Source organism: Cheilinus undulatus, linkage group 23 (assembly GCF_018320785.1).
Source record: "Cheilinus undulatus linkage group 23, ASM1832078v1, whole genome shotgun sequence".
Classification (NCBI taxonomy): domain Eukaryota; kingdom Metazoa; phylum Chordata; class Actinopteri; order Labriformes; family Labridae; genus Cheilinus; species Cheilinus undulatus.
In genome coordinates, this window is record NC_054887.1 from 8,664,798 (window position 1) to 8,686,280 (window position 21,483).

At 39.6% G+C, this 21,483-nt stretch overlaps 1 protein-coding gene across 1 annotated transcript; it reads left to right on the forward strand.

Annotated features, from left to right (window-relative positions):
- The first annotated feature begins 5,603 nt into the window (after positions 1-5,603).
- On the forward strand, positions 5,604-16,287 carry LOC121505662 (alpha-2,8-sialyltransferase 8E-like). Its single transcript, XM_041781148.1, has 7 exons — positions 5,604-5,701; positions 7,048-7,125; positions 8,559-8,633; positions 8,832-8,973; positions 10,999-11,111; positions 11,204-11,296; positions 15,825-16,287. The coding sequence occupies exons 1-7, from the start codon at positions 5,604-5,606 to the stop codon at positions 16,285-16,287; spliced, it is 1,062 nt and encodes a 353-aa protein (XP_041637082.1).
- The last annotated feature ends 5,196 nt before the right edge of the window (positions 16,288-21,483 follow it).

Genomic DNA, 21,483 nt, shown 5'->3' on the forward strand with positions numbered 1-21,483 from the left:
AAATAGGTAGAAATTGGCAGAAATGGGTTAAACTGGCAAAAATGGGCATCACAAAAAGTGAAATGTGGTTAAAATGGGCAAAAATGGGTGTCAAATGTGGTAATAAGGTGCTAATAGTTCTCATAATGGGTCAACAGAAGTAACAGTAGCTAAAAAATGACCAAAAAAAAAAAGTGTAAACAATGAGTTAACGTGTTAAAATTGGTGGGGAAAAGTAACGAAAACTGGTAAAAATCAGACAAAATTGGTGTTAAGTGCCAAAGTGGGTAAAAATTTTGGGGAAAAGGGTCCAAATTGAGCAAAAATTACGAAAAGTTACCAATGATAGTGGCAAAATTGGGTGGGGAAAGTGGTTAAACAGTGGCACTGAGATATTCTAATTAAAAAAGAAAAGAAAAGAAAAGAAAAGAAAAAAACAAACAAAAATAACATAACAGACACACTTTTCAGCTCCTAAATGAAGAAACAGTTATTTAGGATATCAATGATAAAACATTTTTATTTTACATTTAACTAATTTCATGCATTTATTTTTGTTAAAATGGCCAAAATATACAGTTTGACATAATTTTAAAAAATCATAATATTTTTAAGGCGTCCCCTGTCAGTGTCTCGCTACCCCAAAGGGGTCCTGGCCCCAATGTTGAGAACCACTGGCCTAATAGTAGTCAATGGTAAAGGCACCTCAATCCTCTGTCCTATTGTGGGGCGTCCTTCATTTATACTGCATGCTCAAAAGGCGGCAACCCTAACTCTGAGTGAAAGGGTCTTCAGTGTTGATGCAGTGTTAGTTCAAGTCTGTATGGAGTCAATCCCATTGCCATTTCAATTCTGTGGGGTTGCGTGGGTATAATTACCCATCATGCCCTTGGGTAGAGTGTTCAGATGTGTTTCATATGTGTTTAGTTGTATTTGCATGTTGCCTGTTGTACAGTGATCCCTGATGGGATTCCTTTGCTCATCTCTCTATTGGATTGTTGCTGTTTTCAATGTGTGTCACATTTGCACCATGAGTGAAGTTATCCACTGAGTTAGAGGTGCTGCCTGTGACTTTGGGTGTTCCTAAAGGACGTATGGAATGAATTTTTCATCAGTTGCCATAAGACTGACTCTCTGCTTCATTCTTGCCAGAAGTGACCCACCTTGCCACTGACTTTTAAGAGTAACTGCAGCTCTGTCATATTGTAAAATACTGAATCATTTTTAAAGTGTAGTATAACTATATATAGTGTGAAAACGTTCATGTTTACAGGTTCTGGCCCTTCATTAATCACCCCTATGGACTCTACGACCTGACACACCACTACTATGATGACAGGCAGGCTGACAAAGTACACGCCATGTCGGCTGAGTTTGAACTCTTGATTGAGCTGCACAATCAGGGGGTTCTGAAACTCCACCACTTGACTGCTGAATCGGTAGAAGCACGGACTGCTGACAGAACAGAAGCAAAGTTCCTCCAAGAGACTTTGTTCATGTTTGTTTGCCATGCTTAGAGTTGCACAGGTGCGTCTCAATAAATTATAATATAATGAAAAAACTTATTCCTTTCCTGTGAATCACTTCAAGAAGTAAAACTTCCATATATTCTGGATTCATCTCATACAAAGAAATTTTTCAAGACTTTTTTAAAATGTTGAGCTTACAGTTCACAAAAATAAAAAAAACCTATCTAAAAATAAAAGAGTATTAGGAAGCACCAGTCCAAAAATTGATTCATAATACAGAAATGTTGACTGTCTGTGAAACTATGTTCATTTTTGACCTCAGTAATAGGTTGAACAGAGATTCTCTATGGTTTTAACATAGGTTAAAGGTAACAAAAACAGTCAAATAGTGGCAAACACTGGAAGAAAAAGTGGCAAAAATGTCAAGAAAAAGTAGCAAAAAAGGGCAGAAATTGGCAAAAATGATTGGGAAGTGACAAAAAAATTAGTTAACGGCAGCAAAAATGGTCCCAAAGTGGCAAAAAAGGGACAAAAAATGAGTGAAAAGTGACCAAACTGGGAAAAAAATCAGAAAAAAGTTAAGAAAAATGGGCAAAAAGTGGCATTGAATTGCAAAAAGGCAGCTTAAATGGGTTAGAAGTGCCAATAAAAGGCAAAAGGGGGCAAAGAATTGCAAAAAGCAAGATTAAGGTGTTAAAAATGGGTAAAAAGTGACAAAAAGAAGTGGCAAAAATGAGCTAAAAGCAGCAAACACTGGCAGAAAATGGCAAAAATGGGTGGGAAGTGACCAAAATGGATGGAAAGTGACAAAAAAATGAGTTCAAGGTGGCAAAAATGGACCCAAAGTCGGAAAAAACGTGCAAAAATGAGTGAAAAGTGACCAAAATGGGCCAAAAGCATCAAAGAGTGGTAAAAATGGATGGCAATAAGTGGCATTTAATTGCGAAAGGCAGCTCAAATGGGTGAAAAGTGGCAAAAATGATGAAAAAGTGGGAAAAATTGCAGAAAGCAGTAAAAATGGAATTAAGTGGCAAAAAATGCAAATAAGGGCAATGGAAATATATAGAAAAAAATACAGGTTGACAATAAAGTCTGAGAATTAAAGTCTACTATGTAAGTGTGGGAAACAAACTGATTAATATGACTAGCAATGGATAATTTATGAGGTCAGATTTTCCTTTTTAAGGTTTTCTGGGGGAATAATGTTTCAAATTAAGACATACAAGAGCCACAAATCATCACAAGAGAGCCACGTGGGGCACCAGAGCCATGCATTGAGGATCACAGGTGTATGGTATTTTTTTTTTTATCACGTTTTATGTATGCTGCCATTTTTGTTCACAAACACCCTCAGTTCAACAGCATCTGAGGGTTAATCTCAAGATTGCTGTAGTTAATCACAGTTAATCTCTGTCTCTCTGCTGCCATGTGATTGGCTGATAAGATATTTGTGTAACTAAGTGGCTGAACAGGTGTACCTAATAAAGTGGTCAGTGAGTGCTGGTTTCCATCCGAGATCATAACAGGTAAAAGAGAAGCCCTGGGGTTGGTTAAAAGTTGTAATGAATACCAGTTTCCAGTAGATGGCGCCACAAGACTGGACACATTGTTCTCACAGTAGACATCTATTAAACATGACTGACATTTAAGGCCTAAAACGTCTCTTAAAAAGGACATCCTAATATTTATATGAGGCAGAATGACTTTAGTCCTGCCAAATTAACTAAAGGATGAGCAGCCAAATGGCATCTGTCACTTATTAAGTTAGAATATTTGTAAGTAGTGAAGTTAAAGTGAATGTAACTGATATACAGTTACTTAAACTCTGACATTTTTTTATTTGAACATTCATTAAAATTTTTCAATTTTTCTTTTCAAACATAATAATAAGCAGGACCATCTCTGACCAGATTTTTCCTGTGATTTACTTCAGAGACTGAAACTTTTGTATATTTTAGATTCATTATTACAAAGTGAGAGATTTCAAAGCTTGTTTTAATCTTGATTATTACAGCAAAAAAAGGCAAAAATCCACCATCTAAGATATTAGAGTATCACAAAACATCAGTCCAAAAAGAGATTTATAATAGAGAAATGTTGACATTCTTTGATCTATGACTTCAGTAATAGGTTGAACTCCTTTTGCACAAATCCTGCATCAAAGTGAAGTGGCATTGAGCCGATCAGTCCGTGGCACTGCTGGGGTGTTATGAAGCCTGGATTTTTCTGATAGCAACCTTCAGCTCATCTGGATTGTTGGGTCTGGTGTCTCTCATCTTCCTCTTGGAAGTGGATTTTGTCCTTCAAGGTTCGGGTCAGAGCCTATCCCAGCTGTCACTGGGCAAGAGGCAGGGTACACCCTGGACTGGTCTGACAATAAGGCATGCCGATCACACCTACGGCCAATTTTAGAGTCACCAATGAACCTAATGAGCATGTTTTTGGTGGTGGGAGGAAGCCAGAGTACCTGGAGAGAACCCATGCATGCAAAGGGAGATGCAAACTCTGCCCTGACTGGGAAGGGAACCACGCACCTTCTTGCTGTGAGGCAACAGTGCTAAGTCAGTAGTCTGCCCCATGATTGAGTGTACTGAACCAGAGTGAGATCATTTAAGCTCAGGAAACATTTACAAATTCGACTTTTACACACTATCGAAACATTGTGAGATTGTGGATTTTAGATTTACTGTAACCCATAATCATCAAGATTGAATAGTTAATTTTAAACCACAGGGGAAAAAAAGAACTTTTTCATGAAATCATATTTTTTAGGCACACCTGTAAGTTGCTCTACAGTTTGGGGCTCCATGTTGCACTCTACAGTTCCAGCTGGACACAGATCTGCACTGTCTATCCCTCAGACTCTTACTGTGAAGCCATGGTTCTGTACCTGGTACAGAGTGTGGCTTGGCATTGTCTGGCTGAAATAAGCATGTATTTAAAGCATAAGTATGCAAATTCTTCTTGGGTTTCAAGATGTGCTATACTTCCTGTTTTGAATTGAGCTCTCTGTTTAATAAAAAGAACTGCACTCCACTATGTTTATTGAGTAAACAGTTATCAGGAGTGGTGGATTAGGGTTTCCTTCCCCCAGGGCATGAACCTGTCTCCTCCTGCTCTAACAACGATGGTGTGCTTATGTTTGCTCGTATGAGCGTGTGCACTTACAGTAGGAGAGAGGATGAAGGAAAGAGCAAATGCTGGTGTGGATTTGCACATTCAAATAATCAGGGCCCATGCACTTGCAGGTGTAATAACACAACTGTGATAGTTTGAGGCCATCATTAATGTTAACATTTGGACACAACCAATAAAGGAGTGGAGGATGCTATTATAATTGTTTGAAATCTCCATTATCAGGGTTGTGCAAGTAGCATCATCACAGAACCACCTGTTGATAAGACTCATTTAAACCTGCATGGCATGATTCAGTTGGTCACTATGGCATCCACACTATATGTTCTCTCTCTTCACGTTGCATGTTAAAGGTGTGACAGCTTTGTTACCTCTCTGTTTCTGATAGATGTCAATACTGCAGCCCATTTTTGTGACTGCAACACAACCCCGACATGTGTGGAGGTGCCAGGGTCAGTCAGTGCTGCTTGCATCCCCAGTAAGATCTTCTTTGTATATGCATGCATAAGAAATGTTGTAGAACTAGTTTATCTATCACATCACGTGACTTTTGGTACCAACAGGTAAAGTCTATGGGTATCATCCTGGCACTTCCTGCACACCTCGGTTTAAGGTATTATCGGGTCACTTAATGTGTTTTATCAACAGTGCGTTCTCTGGCTAGAATAAACTGGATATTTTAGATTAGAAACAGAGCAAACCTGCATGCATGCTAAAGTATAATTAATCTCTTTGGAAACAAGTTTAAAATGAGACCTTTGGGAGTATTGCCAGGAGGTGCCACCTCCGTTAACATTTACGCCTGACACCCTTATTTACCGGACGATGTTATGGGAAAGCTGCACCCATCAGGATTACATCTGTTAATCACAAGATGTTTCAGAGCCATTGTTATCTTTCCTGAAGGATAACACCGAGTCTTTCTGTACCAGAATTTCAACTTCTGGATATTAATGTTAAATGCTGGTGAAGAAATCCACCAACACTTTTTGTATTTTTTTCTTTTTTTAAAGCACATAGATGAGGGGCAGAGGTATGAAGTCACTTTTTTCACCCTTCACTCTTTTGTGTTTGGGGAGCATTCTGATGACTGCGGTCTGGTACGTGTTCGACAACAAGTGAGTGTTTTGCTACCTTCCCTTTCCTTTTATTTCTTATTTATGTTTGTATCTAATAAGGCAGTTGGTGTGTTAAGGCTCTAAAATAGAAGAGTTTAAAGCAGAAATTAATGTGGAGAAAGACCACTTCTTCAATGTAAAAGAGAGCATCTGTTCTTATGGTAACTAACTTCTCTTTTTTCCATTCACAATCAATGCCATGAATTAAAAAGCAGAAGAAGAAAGACCTGCTTTTTCCCACAGCAAAAGCCTTGTTGTAAGGATCTTATATTTGCATTATATCTGCATAAAACAGCAAAGAGGTTTATGTGGTGAAAACGGGGTTAAACAGCGATACCCACACTGCTTATACAGCTGCATGAAGCCATTGTTATCAGCTACACGATATGGCTTAAGTCTTTATCATTAAAGCACAAAAGTGCCGCATGTGCTCTTTTGATCCCGTGTAAAGTTGAGGGCAAGTCTGACATTGTCACTCAGTGCTGGATGTTGTCAGTCTTCAGTGCTGGTAAAAGCACTTAGCCTCTCCTGATTTCTATTTTTTTTTCCTTTTTCATCACCATCGCACTTAAATGTTTCGGATCATCAAACTATTTTCACATTAGACAAACATAACCTGAGTAAATACAAAATACAATCTATTAAGGATAATTTCATCTATTACCTACCTACCTACCCATCATTCAGCCTATCTACCTACTGACCTACAGTACCTTCCCTCTGCCCTCACACTGATCAACCTTACCAGTCCACCAACTAAACAACCAACAGACCTACCTGCCTTTCCCCAACCAGCCTTTCTAACAGTGACCTAAGCTATATACCTACCTATTTACAGTACCTACCTACCAACCTACTTACTACACCAACCAACAACATACCAACAAACCTACCTGCCCACCATCTACCTACCTATGTACTTTTCTTTCTACTATCTAATAAACCATGCCCCAGTCAGCAAACCTGACTTCCTACTTCCTATATACCCACAAACCAATCAACCTACCAACCTACACACTAACCAACCTGCCTTCTTACTTACCTACATACATACAAACAAACCAACCAAGCCACCTATCCACCTACCTACTACTCTACCCACCAACCAACCTACCTCCTGGCCTATCTACCTAATCAACATCCACCAACCACAGGTGTGGGACTTCTTTTTTTTGTCAGCTATCTTTGAAATCTCTGTCAAAAGTTTTCATCCACAAAGTAATTATTTGCATATGCTGGGTGTTGTGATAGCATGTCTACATAGGAAGTCCAGAAATTTGAACACCCCTGATTAAACATCTCTTTAAACATCCCATTAATGCATCTGTCCTGTCTCCCTTACTCAGTGGTGATTTGACCCCACCTTTACCGGTCCATCAGAAGAAAAGTACCCTTAAGACCTTTAACCTCTGCAAAGAATGCAAGTGAGTACAAACACCATCAGCTGCTTTTCCTGAAATGACCCTTTTGTTGATGACTATCAGCCTCAGTGAATTCACAACTATTTACAAGACTATGGGAAATATTTAAAATAACAGATCTGTCACAGTTATGTAGATAATTTTATTGCTTATAATAGTTGGCAGGTGGATTTCATTCAATGTGAAATGTTGAGTCAGACTGTTTTATCACATAGCCTTTATCACATTCTCTAGGCGGGGTCTTCGCTCTTTTACGAGCAGAGACCCTTAGACCACTTTTTAGATGGAAACGTACATGGGTATGTAGTTGTGTTGCTGATCAGTAGGGGTTCACATCTTGACATTTAAGTACAAAATATTTAATTACTACTTATATGTAAAAATATGAATGGCCCTGCTCTCTAAGGTGTTTACTGCAACAATTGTTATCATAATTATATTATTTTTTTGGATGGCTGATGTGGTGGCAGGTGATATAAACCCGCAATTCCAAAAAATGTTCGCACGCTGTCTAAAATGTTAATACAAAATGCAATGATTTGTATGTGGTGCCAGCTTACATCACCAGATCTCAACAGTGACTGCCCACTTTTTCCATAGCTGTTAAATTCACAAGTAGCAGCTAACGACTGAGGTGGGTCAATTAGAGACATCACTGTGTTACTCTAGGATTGTGGGTAATGTAGTGTTGTTGACCAAAATTGCAGGAAACCCTGTCTTTATTAAAGTTAGGTTGATAATATAATAGGTTGGGTCTTCTGCAGTACATACATCAGGGTTTCCCTGTTTAAACGGTGGTTTGTTAAAAAGACAACGTTAGATTCACTGGTAGCGGCTCACTGCAGAAGTTTTGCATGTAAAGGAGGGATGAGCCAATCAGAGATGTCACTGATACTGAGGGATTATTGTGATGTTGCTTTTGATGGCAAATGAAGTGTACTTATTCAAAATGAAATGGCAAACATACAATGGACTGTTTTGTCTCGCTGATATCAGCTAGCCCACTTATCATAAGTAGGTTATATGTAGACTGAGACCTTTACTGGCAAACATGTTACTTATTTTGAAGCATTTTGCTAGTCTGAGGTTAGGGCCTTTGTCTTTCTTATTCTCCTGTGCTCCTCCTTTCCTTGTGACTGTCTTGATCACTTGGCAGCAATGCTGCCATTGTAAGATGAGAAACAGCAGGTAGACAGTTTCCATGTGCGTCACAGGGGATGCAGCCAGGATACCATGGCAACTTGCTGAGCATAGCAAACAAACAGGTTGCATAAAATGTTGCTGGCTTTCAGGGAGGTCTATTCACTCATTCTTGCTGTTCCCATGAATTGGAACCTTAGGCGGTCTGGGAATGTCCTGTTTCTTCCCATATAGTCCAAGCCTGTTACTCACCTGGTTGTGTATCTGTATCTGTTTGTGTGTATTTTTTGTCTCAGGGAAATCATTGGAAAAGTAATGCAGAATTACTCTCAAAACTGGCACAAGCAGGAAGATGATTACCAAAAACTCAGGTAAAAAAAAGAATTTAAATTCTTTTTTTTTTTTAAACAAAAGCAAACAAAACAAATAAAACGGCATGTAATTATCACTGACATACTTCACAACACAGCTTTAAACCTTTCACATTTAGATTTTTTGCTTTCAAAACTAAAATGAAGACTGAGGGAATTTTGTGTGCCTGCTTTAACAAGGATCTTGTGGTTCCCCAGATCTCAGCTGAGGGCCAAGTGTAATGGTTTTGACAAGGCCATCATTACCCAGGAATACTCGCCAGTGGGATCAAAGCTTGTTTATGACTGGCGAAAGAAGACCATCAAAGTTGATCCTAAGCTTTTCAGCACTTTTATAAAGGTATTTTGTTTGTTTGTATCATGTAGGTATTAACATAACATCTGATATATCATAGGTGAAATTAGACTGGGCCTCGCTAGATGGAGGACCACTGACCCAATCCAGATCCCTTATCTTGTCCAGATAAGGAATCGATATAAGCATTCTGCACATGCTGCATTAGGCTTTAGCAATTCAACTGATGTAGCATTACATATCTTACCTCACTTTCTACTTTTCCCAACAAAATATACGTCTAACCTTCCTATTCACCTACCATTTATCCAACCAACCCTTAAACCAACTGACCGAAAAACCAACCAACCTATTTACCTTCCTAACCACACACCAACCTCCACCTACCATCCAACCAACCAACAAGAAAAACAACCAACCAAAAAAACCAAACCACCAACCTCCTTACCTACCAGACTACCGACATGTCTACCTACCCTACTCACCTGCCTATTCAAGTATCTACCAACCTAACTTCCTTCCTCCCAACCTATCACCAACCTCACTACCAACCAACCGGCCAATTGACCTTCCTTCCTACCTACCCACCAACCACCCTACCAACCAAATGACCTACCCACCTGTCTACCTTCCTTTCAACAGACCAAGGAACCAACCAACCAACCAACCAACCAACCAACCGACTACCCACCTGTCTACCTTCCTTTAAACGCACCAATCAACCAACTAACCAGCCTACCAGCCAAGCAGCCAACCAACCAACCAACCAACCAACCAACGGACTGACAGACCAACCTATCTACCTCTCTCCCTACCCACATACCAACCAAATAAACAACCCACCCACCAACTGACCCATCTACCAATCAGGCTACCTACTTAACTACCTACCTACCTACCAACCAACCAACCTACCTACCTACCTTCCTTCCAACCAACCAACATATCTACCTATCTCCCTACCCTCATACCAACCAACCAATCAACCAACAAAGCTACCTACCCTCCTGTCTGCCTACCAAAAAAACCAACCAACTGTCCCACCTACCAAACAAGCTACCTACCTACCTACACACCTAAAAACCCAACCAACCTACCTACATATCTACCTACCTAATTCCCTTCCTATTTTACTTTTCTCTGACAAGATGCCCTGAGTGAAGACACTGGGTGTGATTATACCAAGCAGCAACCTCCGTGGTTGAAAGAGTAAGACCAGTGTGGACGTGTTAAAAGGAAAACTTCCTCAAGTTTCCACCTGTGACATCTGAGGGGTCAAAAACTCACCCAATGTTAAAATCCTGATTTCTGAAGCAGAAATAAACATATAGATCAAGTCATGTATTAAAAGTCTTTTGTTTTGGTTTGGGGAAATAATATAACTTGCACATTGTAAGGGTTATAGCTGATATGACTGCAAGCCAGCATGTCGCAATTGTGTCAGGACGCTTGAGACCCCATCTCAGCTCCAGCTCTTTGACTTTCTCTTAACTGACTGAAATTAATTGAGACAGCATTTTCAATGTGGCGGCCAACTTGGATTGGCTTCAAATGACAGCATCAGTTGCCAGGTGTCAGCCAGACTTCGTCAAATACAAATTTCTGCAACCTATAGCAGTGATCAAAGAGGGAACAGTGATTAGAATACATATGACACAGAGAATAGCATCATCTGTATAATGTAAGGGAATTTAAGCATGTTTTATTGGGGATAAGGGTTTTATCCGTGGGGTTTACAATGTTATTTAGGAAAACTATTAATGGGATGTTTTTGTAGCTGTCTGTCATTAAAAGTTGTAAAGAAGCAATAAAAATAGATCTTGTGATGAAATGACTGTTGGATAGTGGTGTTGTGAAGGTAAATAAGTGACAAACAGATGTACGCTGGGGATGAGCATTGGTGTAATGGTGTTTAATGGGTTTAAAAGGTGGGAGTGTTGTGAACGAAGGAAAAGAACTTTGGGAAGAGACTTGGTTCCTCAACGTGTTAGTCATTTTTTTAAAAGAACTTTTCAGAAATTAAGAACAATGTTGTCTTTTCTATGACATCTTCCATTGTTGTTATTCCAGGAGCATCCTTTCTCAAACAGAACATGGGACACATGTGCTGTTGTTGGAAATGGAGGCATCCTGGCCAACAGTGGCTGTGGACGGATGATTGATTCAGCTCAGTTTGTATTCAGGTGAGAGAGGGGTCCATGGTAGAGGACTTAAAGAACAATGGCAATGTTAACCAACAGAATTAAGCCAAACGTTTCTTTCTTTCATTTTACAGGTGCAACCTTCCTCCTTTGAAAAATGGTTATGAGAAACATGTGGGCACTAAGACGGACCTTGTGACGGCAAACCCAAGCATCCTGATAGAGAAGTGAGCAAAATAATGCATTTTTACTTCACTATTAAAGTCCATGAGAGAGAAATGCACAAGTTTTTAAGTAGGTAAGAGTCAGTCTGAGAGGCTGCGAGTGAATGGGAGATACAGGTGTAGATTTAAACATTTTTTTTTCTTCCACAGGAAATAGTGTGCCCCAACCTGGGGCCTACACGGTGTTGTGGTCTGAGTCAGTAGATTGTTTTATAGAACTGACAGTTCCCTGGAATGGCTGTGGAGAATATGCATGGAAAGAAAACTCTTAGATATGAAGAATTAGGGGGAAGAAGCTGCAAAGCAAGGATGACAGGTTAGGGATTATACGATTCTGATACCAAGATGTTGGGAAGCGACCGATACAGAGTACTGATCCAATACTAGAGTGAACTTTCTGGAGTGACTGTGCAGACTAGCAAATTATTTTAGACCTATATTTGACTCAGAACATGGTGCAACAAATAGAATCATAATTTGCAGCATCTCTGTGACCCTGAAGTTGTTTTCCTGCTGATTATTGAGTTTTACTGCTAAATATTATAATAACAGTAATACAGGGGGCTGCATCACAGGCTCTCTCTCTCTCTTCTCTCCATTATGCTCTATTCAGGCAGCATGACGTGATTACGGAAAAGCCTGCCATTGGCTGATAGACCCTCATAATGGGAAAACAATATGCCGGTTAGCAGTCGAGTTAGCTTTTTAGTTAGCAGTAATAAATGATCGTAATTCAATTAGAATTGATTAAAAGACATTCAATATCAGGTTTACTGGTGTGGATTTCATCATTAAGGTCCCCATAATTCAAACAAGTTCCAGGCTCGCTGACAATGCTTCCACATGGGATTGAAAGTTATCAATAGTGTCAATGGGAAGGCACAACGGCTAGCTTCAAGGAAAAACAAGAGTCACCGATTTATGGTTCAACAGTTATTCAACTTTTGATAAAGTGTGTCACTTCTTGTTGTGTAAGACAGCGCCAGTCTGGAAAGCATTTTAACGATCACATTCAGAGAAAAACTGTCGCGCCACCATCTTTCTTTGCTGCTGCAGTGGGTCCTTTGGTTCTTCTTCACTGCTCAAAAAAATGGTAGCCTGTGCATGCAGTGCTTTCCAGCAGCGAAGAAGAATTGATTTTTGTTTCATAGTGCTAACATTAAGCATGGCTAAACAAAGCAAAATATAAAGCTAAACCAAACGTATCAGATCAGTGCATAAACTCGTTTACTCACCGATACCAATACCTGCATTTTAAGCAGTATGAGACATATTTCCGATACTGGTATCAGAATCAGAACAACCCTAAGACATGTTCCACTTTGTCCCGCCAGGATCATTTATTTCTGTCCCAGAGTTACCCTTACCATGATACAGCCTGCTTGGTTATATAGATTGTCAGACCATGAGATAATTATGAAAAGTCACTATTTATTAATCTGTATGTAAGTTGTTCCCAAATTTCTTAACCCCTCAAACACCCCCTGAAGTTGGATTCAGACCCTTTACTCAGTACTAAGTTGAAGCACCTTTGGCAGCATTTATATTCTCTGTCCACTGTAGAGGCTGACCTCCGATTTCCATATACAGTGTGCGCGCTGCACACCAAAGTGCGGCGGGTTTGCTCCGACCGAAGGAGAGCGACCTTGCCCACTGGAATTGAGTCTAGAGCACAGCGCCACGGCACATAGTCCTGATCAGCGGGCAGAGATCACATACTATTCCTGTGTGAACTGCGAATTCACGCAGGAATAATATGTCAACAGCAGACTATTTTACCATTTGGGGTTAATTTATCATCCTTTCCGGTATAAGTCCATGATATTATTGCTTCCGCCATTGAGTCAGTACATTAGGAAGTTAAAAGGTTAATGTTTGCGTAAAGGATCTGTGGTTTAATGCAAAATTCTTTGGCTAAACATCCCCAAAAGTGAACTTTTCCTTGTCAAGGGTGCCATTGTAGCTCTGTGACCCACTGACCTCTCAGTGACCCTTTGCTCTCGCTGCAGGATGAGATGTAATGTTGATATTAGCGCTGTCAAATGATTAAAATTTTTAATTAGATTAATCACAGGGTTTATGTGGATTAATTTCGATTAATCATGATTAACTAACATTCATTTTTAACCTATATTAATCACGTTTCATTTTGAAAGCTTGGCAATGCGTTAGCCAAAGTGCTAGCAGAATTCCAGATGCATCGCGTTAGCGGGGTACTTTTAGCTGGAAGTGCTTCGGTGAAAAGAAAACTCCTTCCTGCAGAATGTGCATAATACTTTATGTCAGGCGGCTGTCTGGTCTTGGGTTTTTTTTGGTACTCAAATTTCCCATTGAGAGGGCCAATGTGCTGTTTACCATCTTCCATATCAAGTTGGTTGGTCACTACCAGATCAACGGCCCATTTGTGCATGCGAGGCGGCATGCTCGACGGTTACCCTACTTGGACAAACTGCCCAAAATGTGTTGCCAGCGACGTTTCAGAGATTTTCAGTCAATCTGTGCTGTAGATGGGTTAGTTGTGTTAAAATTTTTAATCAGATTACTCATGATGATGGATTAATCCACATTAATGCGTTAGTTTTGACAACCCTAGTTGATATATAGTGATGATTTATGATCGGGAGTCTGTGCATTGTGTTTTATTTTGAAAGAACCGGATGTTCTACGTTTGTGACTTCCATGGTTGGTGCTTTCTGAAGACAGTGAATTTAAGATTTTGGCAGTGACCGGTGCTGAAAATAGACCTGCAGCGTATCTGAAACGAAGTGGAGCGAAGTGTCAGTCCAGGCACGCGCCGCTGCCGGTCCGGAGTGCCGGCTATGGAAATGCTCTGATAAACTAGAGAGGGAGCGAAGTGCTCCGCATTACGATTCGCCAGTGTTCCGCAGCGCGCATGCTGTATATGGAAATTGGGGTTGACTCGTTGAAGCTGATCATGAGTTCGGCATCATGGACATCTGTATGCTAGTGACCAAAACTACAATAGTCAACATTTGAAGTGGATCAAAACTTTTCTTCAAATTTTCCTTAAATCAAAATGCGTGGTTTTCCCGATTCATGCATAACGTGAGTCTGTTATCAATGTTTTCATTGATAAAATTTCATCCTTCATGGCTTTTGATCGTGTTTGTCAATAGGTACCCATTGACCTGTCACAGAGTCAAACAGTGGTGACCTTAATTGAGAACTGGTCATTATTTAATGCTCTTAAACCTTCACTTGAGGTCAGAAAGCATTAAAAATGCCACATTTAGTGAGACTGCAGGATGCTGACCTCAACAGGGCCACTGGAATGCTGCAAAGAGGCATAAATCAGAATGAAGTTGCAGACCCAGGGGGGACCTCTCAAAGTGTCATTTCCAGAGAAATGACCTTCAGGAGGCAACAGGGATGCAAGTGTCCACTCAGACTCTTAGGAGATGACTTCATGAAGTTGGCTTGGGAGACAGAAGACCAGCTGTGAGGGTGCCTCTTTCCAGAGCACACAAACTGGCATGTCTGCAGTGGGCCAAAGTACACCGCAGGTGGACACTGAATTAGTGGGGTACAGTGCTCTTCGCAGATGAGTTCAGGTTCTGCATGAACTTCCAGGACAGGCGTAGGAGGCGTTGCCCTGGGGAGAGAAATTTACTGCAAAATGTTGTGCAGCATGGCAGTTTTTGGCGGATGCAACCACATGCTTGTGCAATGTCACAAGATTTCGTGCTTATGGATGACAAGGCATCGAGCAAGGCTGGTGACGGAATTCTTGGAGGAAGAGGGCATCTGAAGGATGGAGTGGCCAGCCCGGTCAATCGGCTTGAACCCCACTGAACACATTTTGGAGCAGCTACAGTCAAGATTGTGAGAGTGCCAGGTCCCTCCAAGAACCAGCGTGGAGTTGCAAACAGCATTGCTGGAGGAATGGCAAGCCATACCTCAACAGATTATCCAAAACCACTTCATCACCATTATGACCACTGTCTTGGCTCCTTGAGGCACTCCAAAGGCACTATACTGCTGCACTGCAGCAGATAATTTTTGAGAGGCATTTCCAGTCCATTGTGACTTTAGATAAATCACAGAAGTTCTGAGCAATCAACAATTTTTAGTTGTACTCTTGTCGTTGTGAATGTGTGACAAGCCACTTCACACCTTGTGACAAACAATCATGTCTGGGAACCATTAAAAGTGATAAGGCATGAAATTCCATTGATAAAAACATTGATTAATAGCAGACTTACATGTTGTACATGATTTTTTAAAAATACCCATTTGTTTCTAAGGACAACTTTGATGAAATATTTTGATCCTCTTCAAATGTTGACTACTGTATTTTGCATAGAAATCAGTCTTGTCTCAACAACTGTTCTTGTCTTAAAAATGATAAACATTTCCAGAATTAGTTGAGGAGGTCAAATGAAAGGGCATAATTGGGTTTTGGGATTTTCTCCCTGAGCATTTATACTCTTATTATTCAAAACTGCAAAAGTATCTTGTGTTTATTTCAGAATTGAGTTGTTCTTTGATATTTGCTGTTTTTTTCTTAAAGGTTTGCATCTCTGATGGATCGTCGTCGTCCATTTGTGGAGAGTTTGCGCACTTACAGCAACTCCTTACTCCTCCTTCCTGCTTTCTCCTTTGACGACAACACTCCTGTATGTCTTCGAGTCGCTTACACAGTTGAGGACTTTGGAAGCCCCATCAGACCTGTCTATTTTAATCCTGAGTACATCATCAATTTGCATGCTTTCTGGTACGCACAAGGCCTGCAACCGAACAGGATGAGCACCGGTTTGATAATGGTGAGCCTGGCACTTGAGGTCTGTGAAAATGTTCATGTTTACGGGTTCTGGCCCTTTATTAATCATCCCTATGGATTCTACGACCTGACACACCACTACTATGATGACGTAAAAGCTGAAAAAGGAGTACACGCCATGCCAGCTGAATTTGAACTCTTAATGAAGCTGCACAATCAGGGGGTTCTGAAACTTCACCTGGGAGACTGCTGACCCTGAAAAAAAGCAGAAGCACTGACTGAACAGAAGCAAAGCTATTTCTTTGTGTCATCAGTGTGTCTCCTTCTCAACATAATGTTCCATAGACTTTGTTTTTTTTTTTTTTTAAAGAGCTCAGCGACTTTAAACGTGGTACTGTGATAGGATGCCATGTTTGCCATAGACAGTTCAAGAAATGACATCCCTGTTGGACATTCCACAGTCAACTGCAAGAGCTATTATTAGAAAGTGGAAGTGTTTAGGAACAACAGCAACTCAGCCAAAGTGGAAGATGACGTAAAATCCCAGGCTGGGTTTGTTGGATCCTGGGAAAACGTAACCTGCATGACTGCATTGTGCCAACTGTGAAGTTTGGTGGAGGAGGGATAATGGTATGGGGCGGTTTATCTGGGTTTGGGCTAGGCCTGTTATCTCCAGTGAAGGCCAGTCAAAGACATTTTGGACAATGCTTCCAACTTTGTGGGAACAGTTTGGGAAAGACTCTTTCCTATCCAACATGACTGTGCCCTAGTGCAGTGTTTCCCAGCCATTTTTCCTTGGAGCCGCCTCCCCCACATGTACCTAAGAAAAGTGGAGCCTCCCCAGGACCCAAGAAAATGAAAAAAAAAAGACACACTGACACCAAAAATCAACATAGATTTTAAATGTTTCACCAAAAAAACCCTAAACCAAGGCCTTTGCACATTTTCTTATCAAATTACCTTCGTATAAACTACTTAACTGAAATGATCACGTATAACTTAGTAATTCTTGTCCAGATTAAAAATGTTAGTAGACATTTCTCTGTATTTTCCAACATAATGTAAAAGTGTAAGATATTCAAAGGATAGATATGGATCTCTACATTCACAATTTAAAAAATGTAAGTATTATTTTTTTCTTAGTATATTAAAGGGACAATTGACAAATATTTTTGGTCGAACTGTGCTCACTTTGCCGTTTTAAGCTAATTCTTGGTTTAAAGGGAGTAAAAACTGAGGGAATACACTGAGTGTCTTTGAATCATATTTACTCAAGGAGAAGTAAGATAACTGGTCTGTAAATCTACTCCAGTAAACCTACAAACTAATTCATTTACAGCATATTTAAAGGAGTAGTAGGCTACATAATTATTTTTTTCATTTTGGAGGGGTGGGTTAAAATGTGAAATATTATCTTTCAAAACTTACAAAACAAATATCTTTCAAAACAGCCACAGAATTTCAAGGTCATTCAGGATGTGCTACAGACTGTCTGGTGGCAGCAGAGGTCAAATAGCTGTCACATAAGTAACCACCATTTTATAAACTGTAGTTTTTATTACTTTACTTAGTAACATATGATGTGTAATACAACAAAAGTACAGTAATTCCCTCAAAAGTTACCTGATTGACATCTGTAATTTTGACAACACTCCATGACGCCCCAAAATAAAGGTGCCAGGGACCGGGGACCCCCAATGTACCTGAAGGTGTTTGAACCAAGCCATGCACATTCTAGAATAGTCATGTGCAATGCTGCTCAACAGGGGGGAGCTTTCTGGGACCCGTTCAAACTTGGGGCTCATGTTTAAGTTAAGCTGGGATATCCATACATTTAACCTGAATAATAGCCACTCTTATCAAAGCCACAAATATCCCAAATATCTTTACTCATTCATTTGTGCCTTAGTGTATAGCCTTTATAAAAATGTAAACCCACTGTCTTAAAAACAGAATTAAAGTGGGTTAAAATTGCTAAAATGGGTTAAAATTCACCAATATTAGTGTAGAAAGTGGTGAAATGGGATTTTAAAAGTAGCAGCAATGGGTAAGAAGTTGCAAAAATAAGTAAAGAATGAAAATAATGAGATAAGGTGACAAATTTGTTGAAATTGGATTCAAAAGTGAAAAAAGTGGTTGGAACTGGCAAAAGTTAGTTAACTGAGGCAGAAAAATAGGTAGAAATTGGCAGAAATGTGTTAAACTGTCAAAAATGCGCATCACAAAAAGTGAAATGTTGTTAAAATGGGCAAAAAATGGGTGTCAAAAGTGGTAATAAGGTGCTAATAGTTCTAATAATGGGTCAACAGAAGCAACAACGGGCAATAAAATGACATAAAAGTGTAAACAATATGCTAACGTGTTCAAATTGATGGGAAAAGTGGTGAAAACTGGTAAAAATCTGGCAAAATTGTTGTAAAGTTGCAAAAGTGGGGAAAAATAGGGAAAAAAGGGTCCAAATTGAGCAAACATTGATGAAAAGTTACCAATGATAGTGGCAAAATTGGGTGGGGAAAATGGTTAAACAGTGGCACGAATAGCTACTTTGATTAAAAAAAACAACAACAAAAAAAAACATAACAGAATAACAGACACACTTTTCAGCTCCAAATGAGGAAACAGTAATTTAGGATGCTACTGATAAAATGTTTGTATTTCACATTCAACTAATTTTCTACACATATTTTTGTTAAAATTGCCAAAATATAGCCTACAGTTTGATATCATTTAAAAAATATTATATTTTTAAGGCATCTGGTGACCCTCCTTCAGTGTCTTGCGACCCCCAAGGGGTCCCAACCCCAATGTTGAGAACCACTGGCCTACATGACAAAACTCAAAGAGTGGTAACAGTAGTCAATGGTAAAGAGACCTCAATCCTCTGTCCTATTGTGGGGCTTCCTTTATTTATACCGCATGCACAAAAGGTGGCAACCTTAACTCTGAGTGAAGGGGTCTTCAGTGTTGATGCAGTGTTAGTTCAACTCTGTATAGAGTCAAACCAGTGTTTCTCATACATTCATGTATTTGTGGCGGACTGCCACAAATAGATTCTGGTGCTACCCTGCCCTCACTCTGTGAATATAGCGTGTTGTTAAAATGACTATATCGCGAATATCCAAGTATAAATTATGTGGAAGCTTTGAGCCGCCAGGGTGCATTTCTCGCTGGAGTTTTGCTTCTCCCATTGCCCCTGAATGCATCTCTCACAGCAGAGAGCTGTCTTTTTCTCCTCCGTCCATCCAGAAAACTCTTGCACATGCGGCCGGGGTTTTGTTTTTATATCAGCGGCGAGAGAAGCAAGGGAGAAGAAGGTAAACAGAGCAGCGTGGCAAGTTAGCGGCTAGTTAGATGCCTTTTAAGACGGACAACCAGAAACAGCACTGGATCTGCAGCGTTAAGCAGTCATTCAACTTTTAAAAGGAAGAGGTCTAACTCACACAGTATTTGTTGAAAAATGCTGCAAGATGACTCCGAGATAACGGCGGCAGTAACACAACACGCTGCTAAAGACATGAGCCCAGTGTTGTTGAAAAGCCAGGATTTAAAAATCTCATAAAGATATTTTACCCAGAATACAAGATTTGCCGAGGTGCGAACATTTTGCTGAAAACTCCCTGCCAGAGTCGTACATGTCAGAGAGAAGACAGTCCAGCAGCGGAAAAATGTGATCCACTTCTCCACAACAACATAGACTTATCTCAGCCTTACAGTTCAAAACACCGACAACAAGGAGTTAAAATGTTCCCGCCTCCAGATGAGCTTTTCCCCCCATGAGCACACAGGAGACTTTCTTGAATAAGGTCTAAAGACGCTCTCGTGTCATGAACTTGTCAGAAACTGCTCCAGCGTTCATCAGCACAGATAACGGACTAATATAATCATAGCTGTGAGCCTGAATGGAGGACTAGACTGCAGGGTTTTGGCCTCTGGCTACATGCAGGATTGGTGAGTTTTGTGTAGGTTTGCTTCACTCTTAATGAGGGAAATAATCATTTTATAATCAGCAACAGTAAACATAACACAGAAAACATTTCAGGACTTCAGGAAACTGTAAAATACAGAGTATTTCAGGATTTATGTATTTTTTTCATTTATTATTGAAAGATTGAGTCCAAAAGCCCATTTCAAAATAAAACTGCTAAATTTGACATTATATTGATTTTTACTTTCTGCATACAATTTTATTAAAATCCAATAGAACAGTCTATTTTACTCACAAAACTAGTGTCATTTGGGGCTGAATTAAATACAGCAGCTGAGAAGACATTTCAAAATAGCGTGATATACATTGTGTATCGGGATATAGCAAAAATATATTAGGATATCAATTTTAGGCCATTTTATTTCTAGGAACCCCTGAAAATAAAATTCCTCGAGAAAGGGTGCAAACTCTGCAGGAACAAAATGTAACAAAATTGTTACTCCTTTTGATTAAGTTACCTACTTTATCATTCGACCTAATTTCTTGTTTATTTTTATTTATTTCTTTATAAGCTATTGTATTTCTTATTTATATGTTAAGTTTATTTGGTGTTTGTTTACATTTGACATTAAATTAAAGTTTTATATTCAAACCCAAATCAAACTCCATGTTTTTTTTCATGACTTTTGTTATTAACAAGTGCTCTCAAAAGAAACATTTTACAATTGCTATTAGCCTCAAAATTTCTTCATGTGAACCAGTAGATCTGACTAGGTTTTACTGCCATCTGCAGCCATTTATGCCACACTGGAGTGTACAGAATATGCCACATAGTACTTACCAGTGGACCAATCACAAGTCTTGCCTTTGTTACCGGCCAGACCTAGTGGAAATCTGGCACGGCAGCAACACTAGACAGGTGAGGTAACATTGTGTAGCCAAATTATGGTCTGTGGAATGATAGAGGATGAGAGTTAACGTCTTTCTCAGAGCAGCTTGTTTATTAACTGAGTTTTACTGTGACCCAACCATCAGCATGACACTTTGTTAATTCAGAGAAAATCGTAAGGACAAGAACCGAACAATGACATGCTCATTTAAAGCAAAACAAATGTAAGACTTCAATATATGTCCTAATATATTGCATGTATCTGAAATGCTCACTATCATAAAATATGTCAAACGCATTCGGTTTATTCTTGGAGCTCTGCTATTCCTACCGCTGCTCAAACAGTCACTGAATTTCAATTAATATGAACTCAACTTTAAACTACGCCGCATGCGCGAAGTGACTCGGATAAGTTTAACAAAATGGCGCCGTTACTCAGCGGTAAACAATGAACAGAACACTGAATAATAAATACTTGCATTGAACATTATTTACTCTCTGCTACTGGCTACTAGTCTTGGCAATTGAGAAAATATACATTCCTTTTTGGTTAAAGAACGCTTGCTTTATGCTCACTCGAGTTACTTGCATATAACTAAACGTCGATTCTCACAGAAACTCATAAAGGAAACGTC

Bases quoted from the DNA above. Each gene is read 5' to 3' on its own strand.
- LOC121505662 (XM_041781148.1), top strand. From the start codon at position 5,604: ATGAGGGGCAGAGGTATGAAGTCACTTTTTTCACCCTTCACTCTTTTG. The intron at 5,702-7,047 runs GTGAGTGTTTTG...TCCCTTACTCAG, and splicing joins TGGTACGTGTTCGACAACAA to TGGTGATTTGACCCCACCTT. The intron at 8,974-10,998 runs GTATTTTGTTTG...TTGTTATTCCAG, and splicing joins TTTTCAGCACTTTTATAAAG to GAGCATCCTTTCTCAAACAG.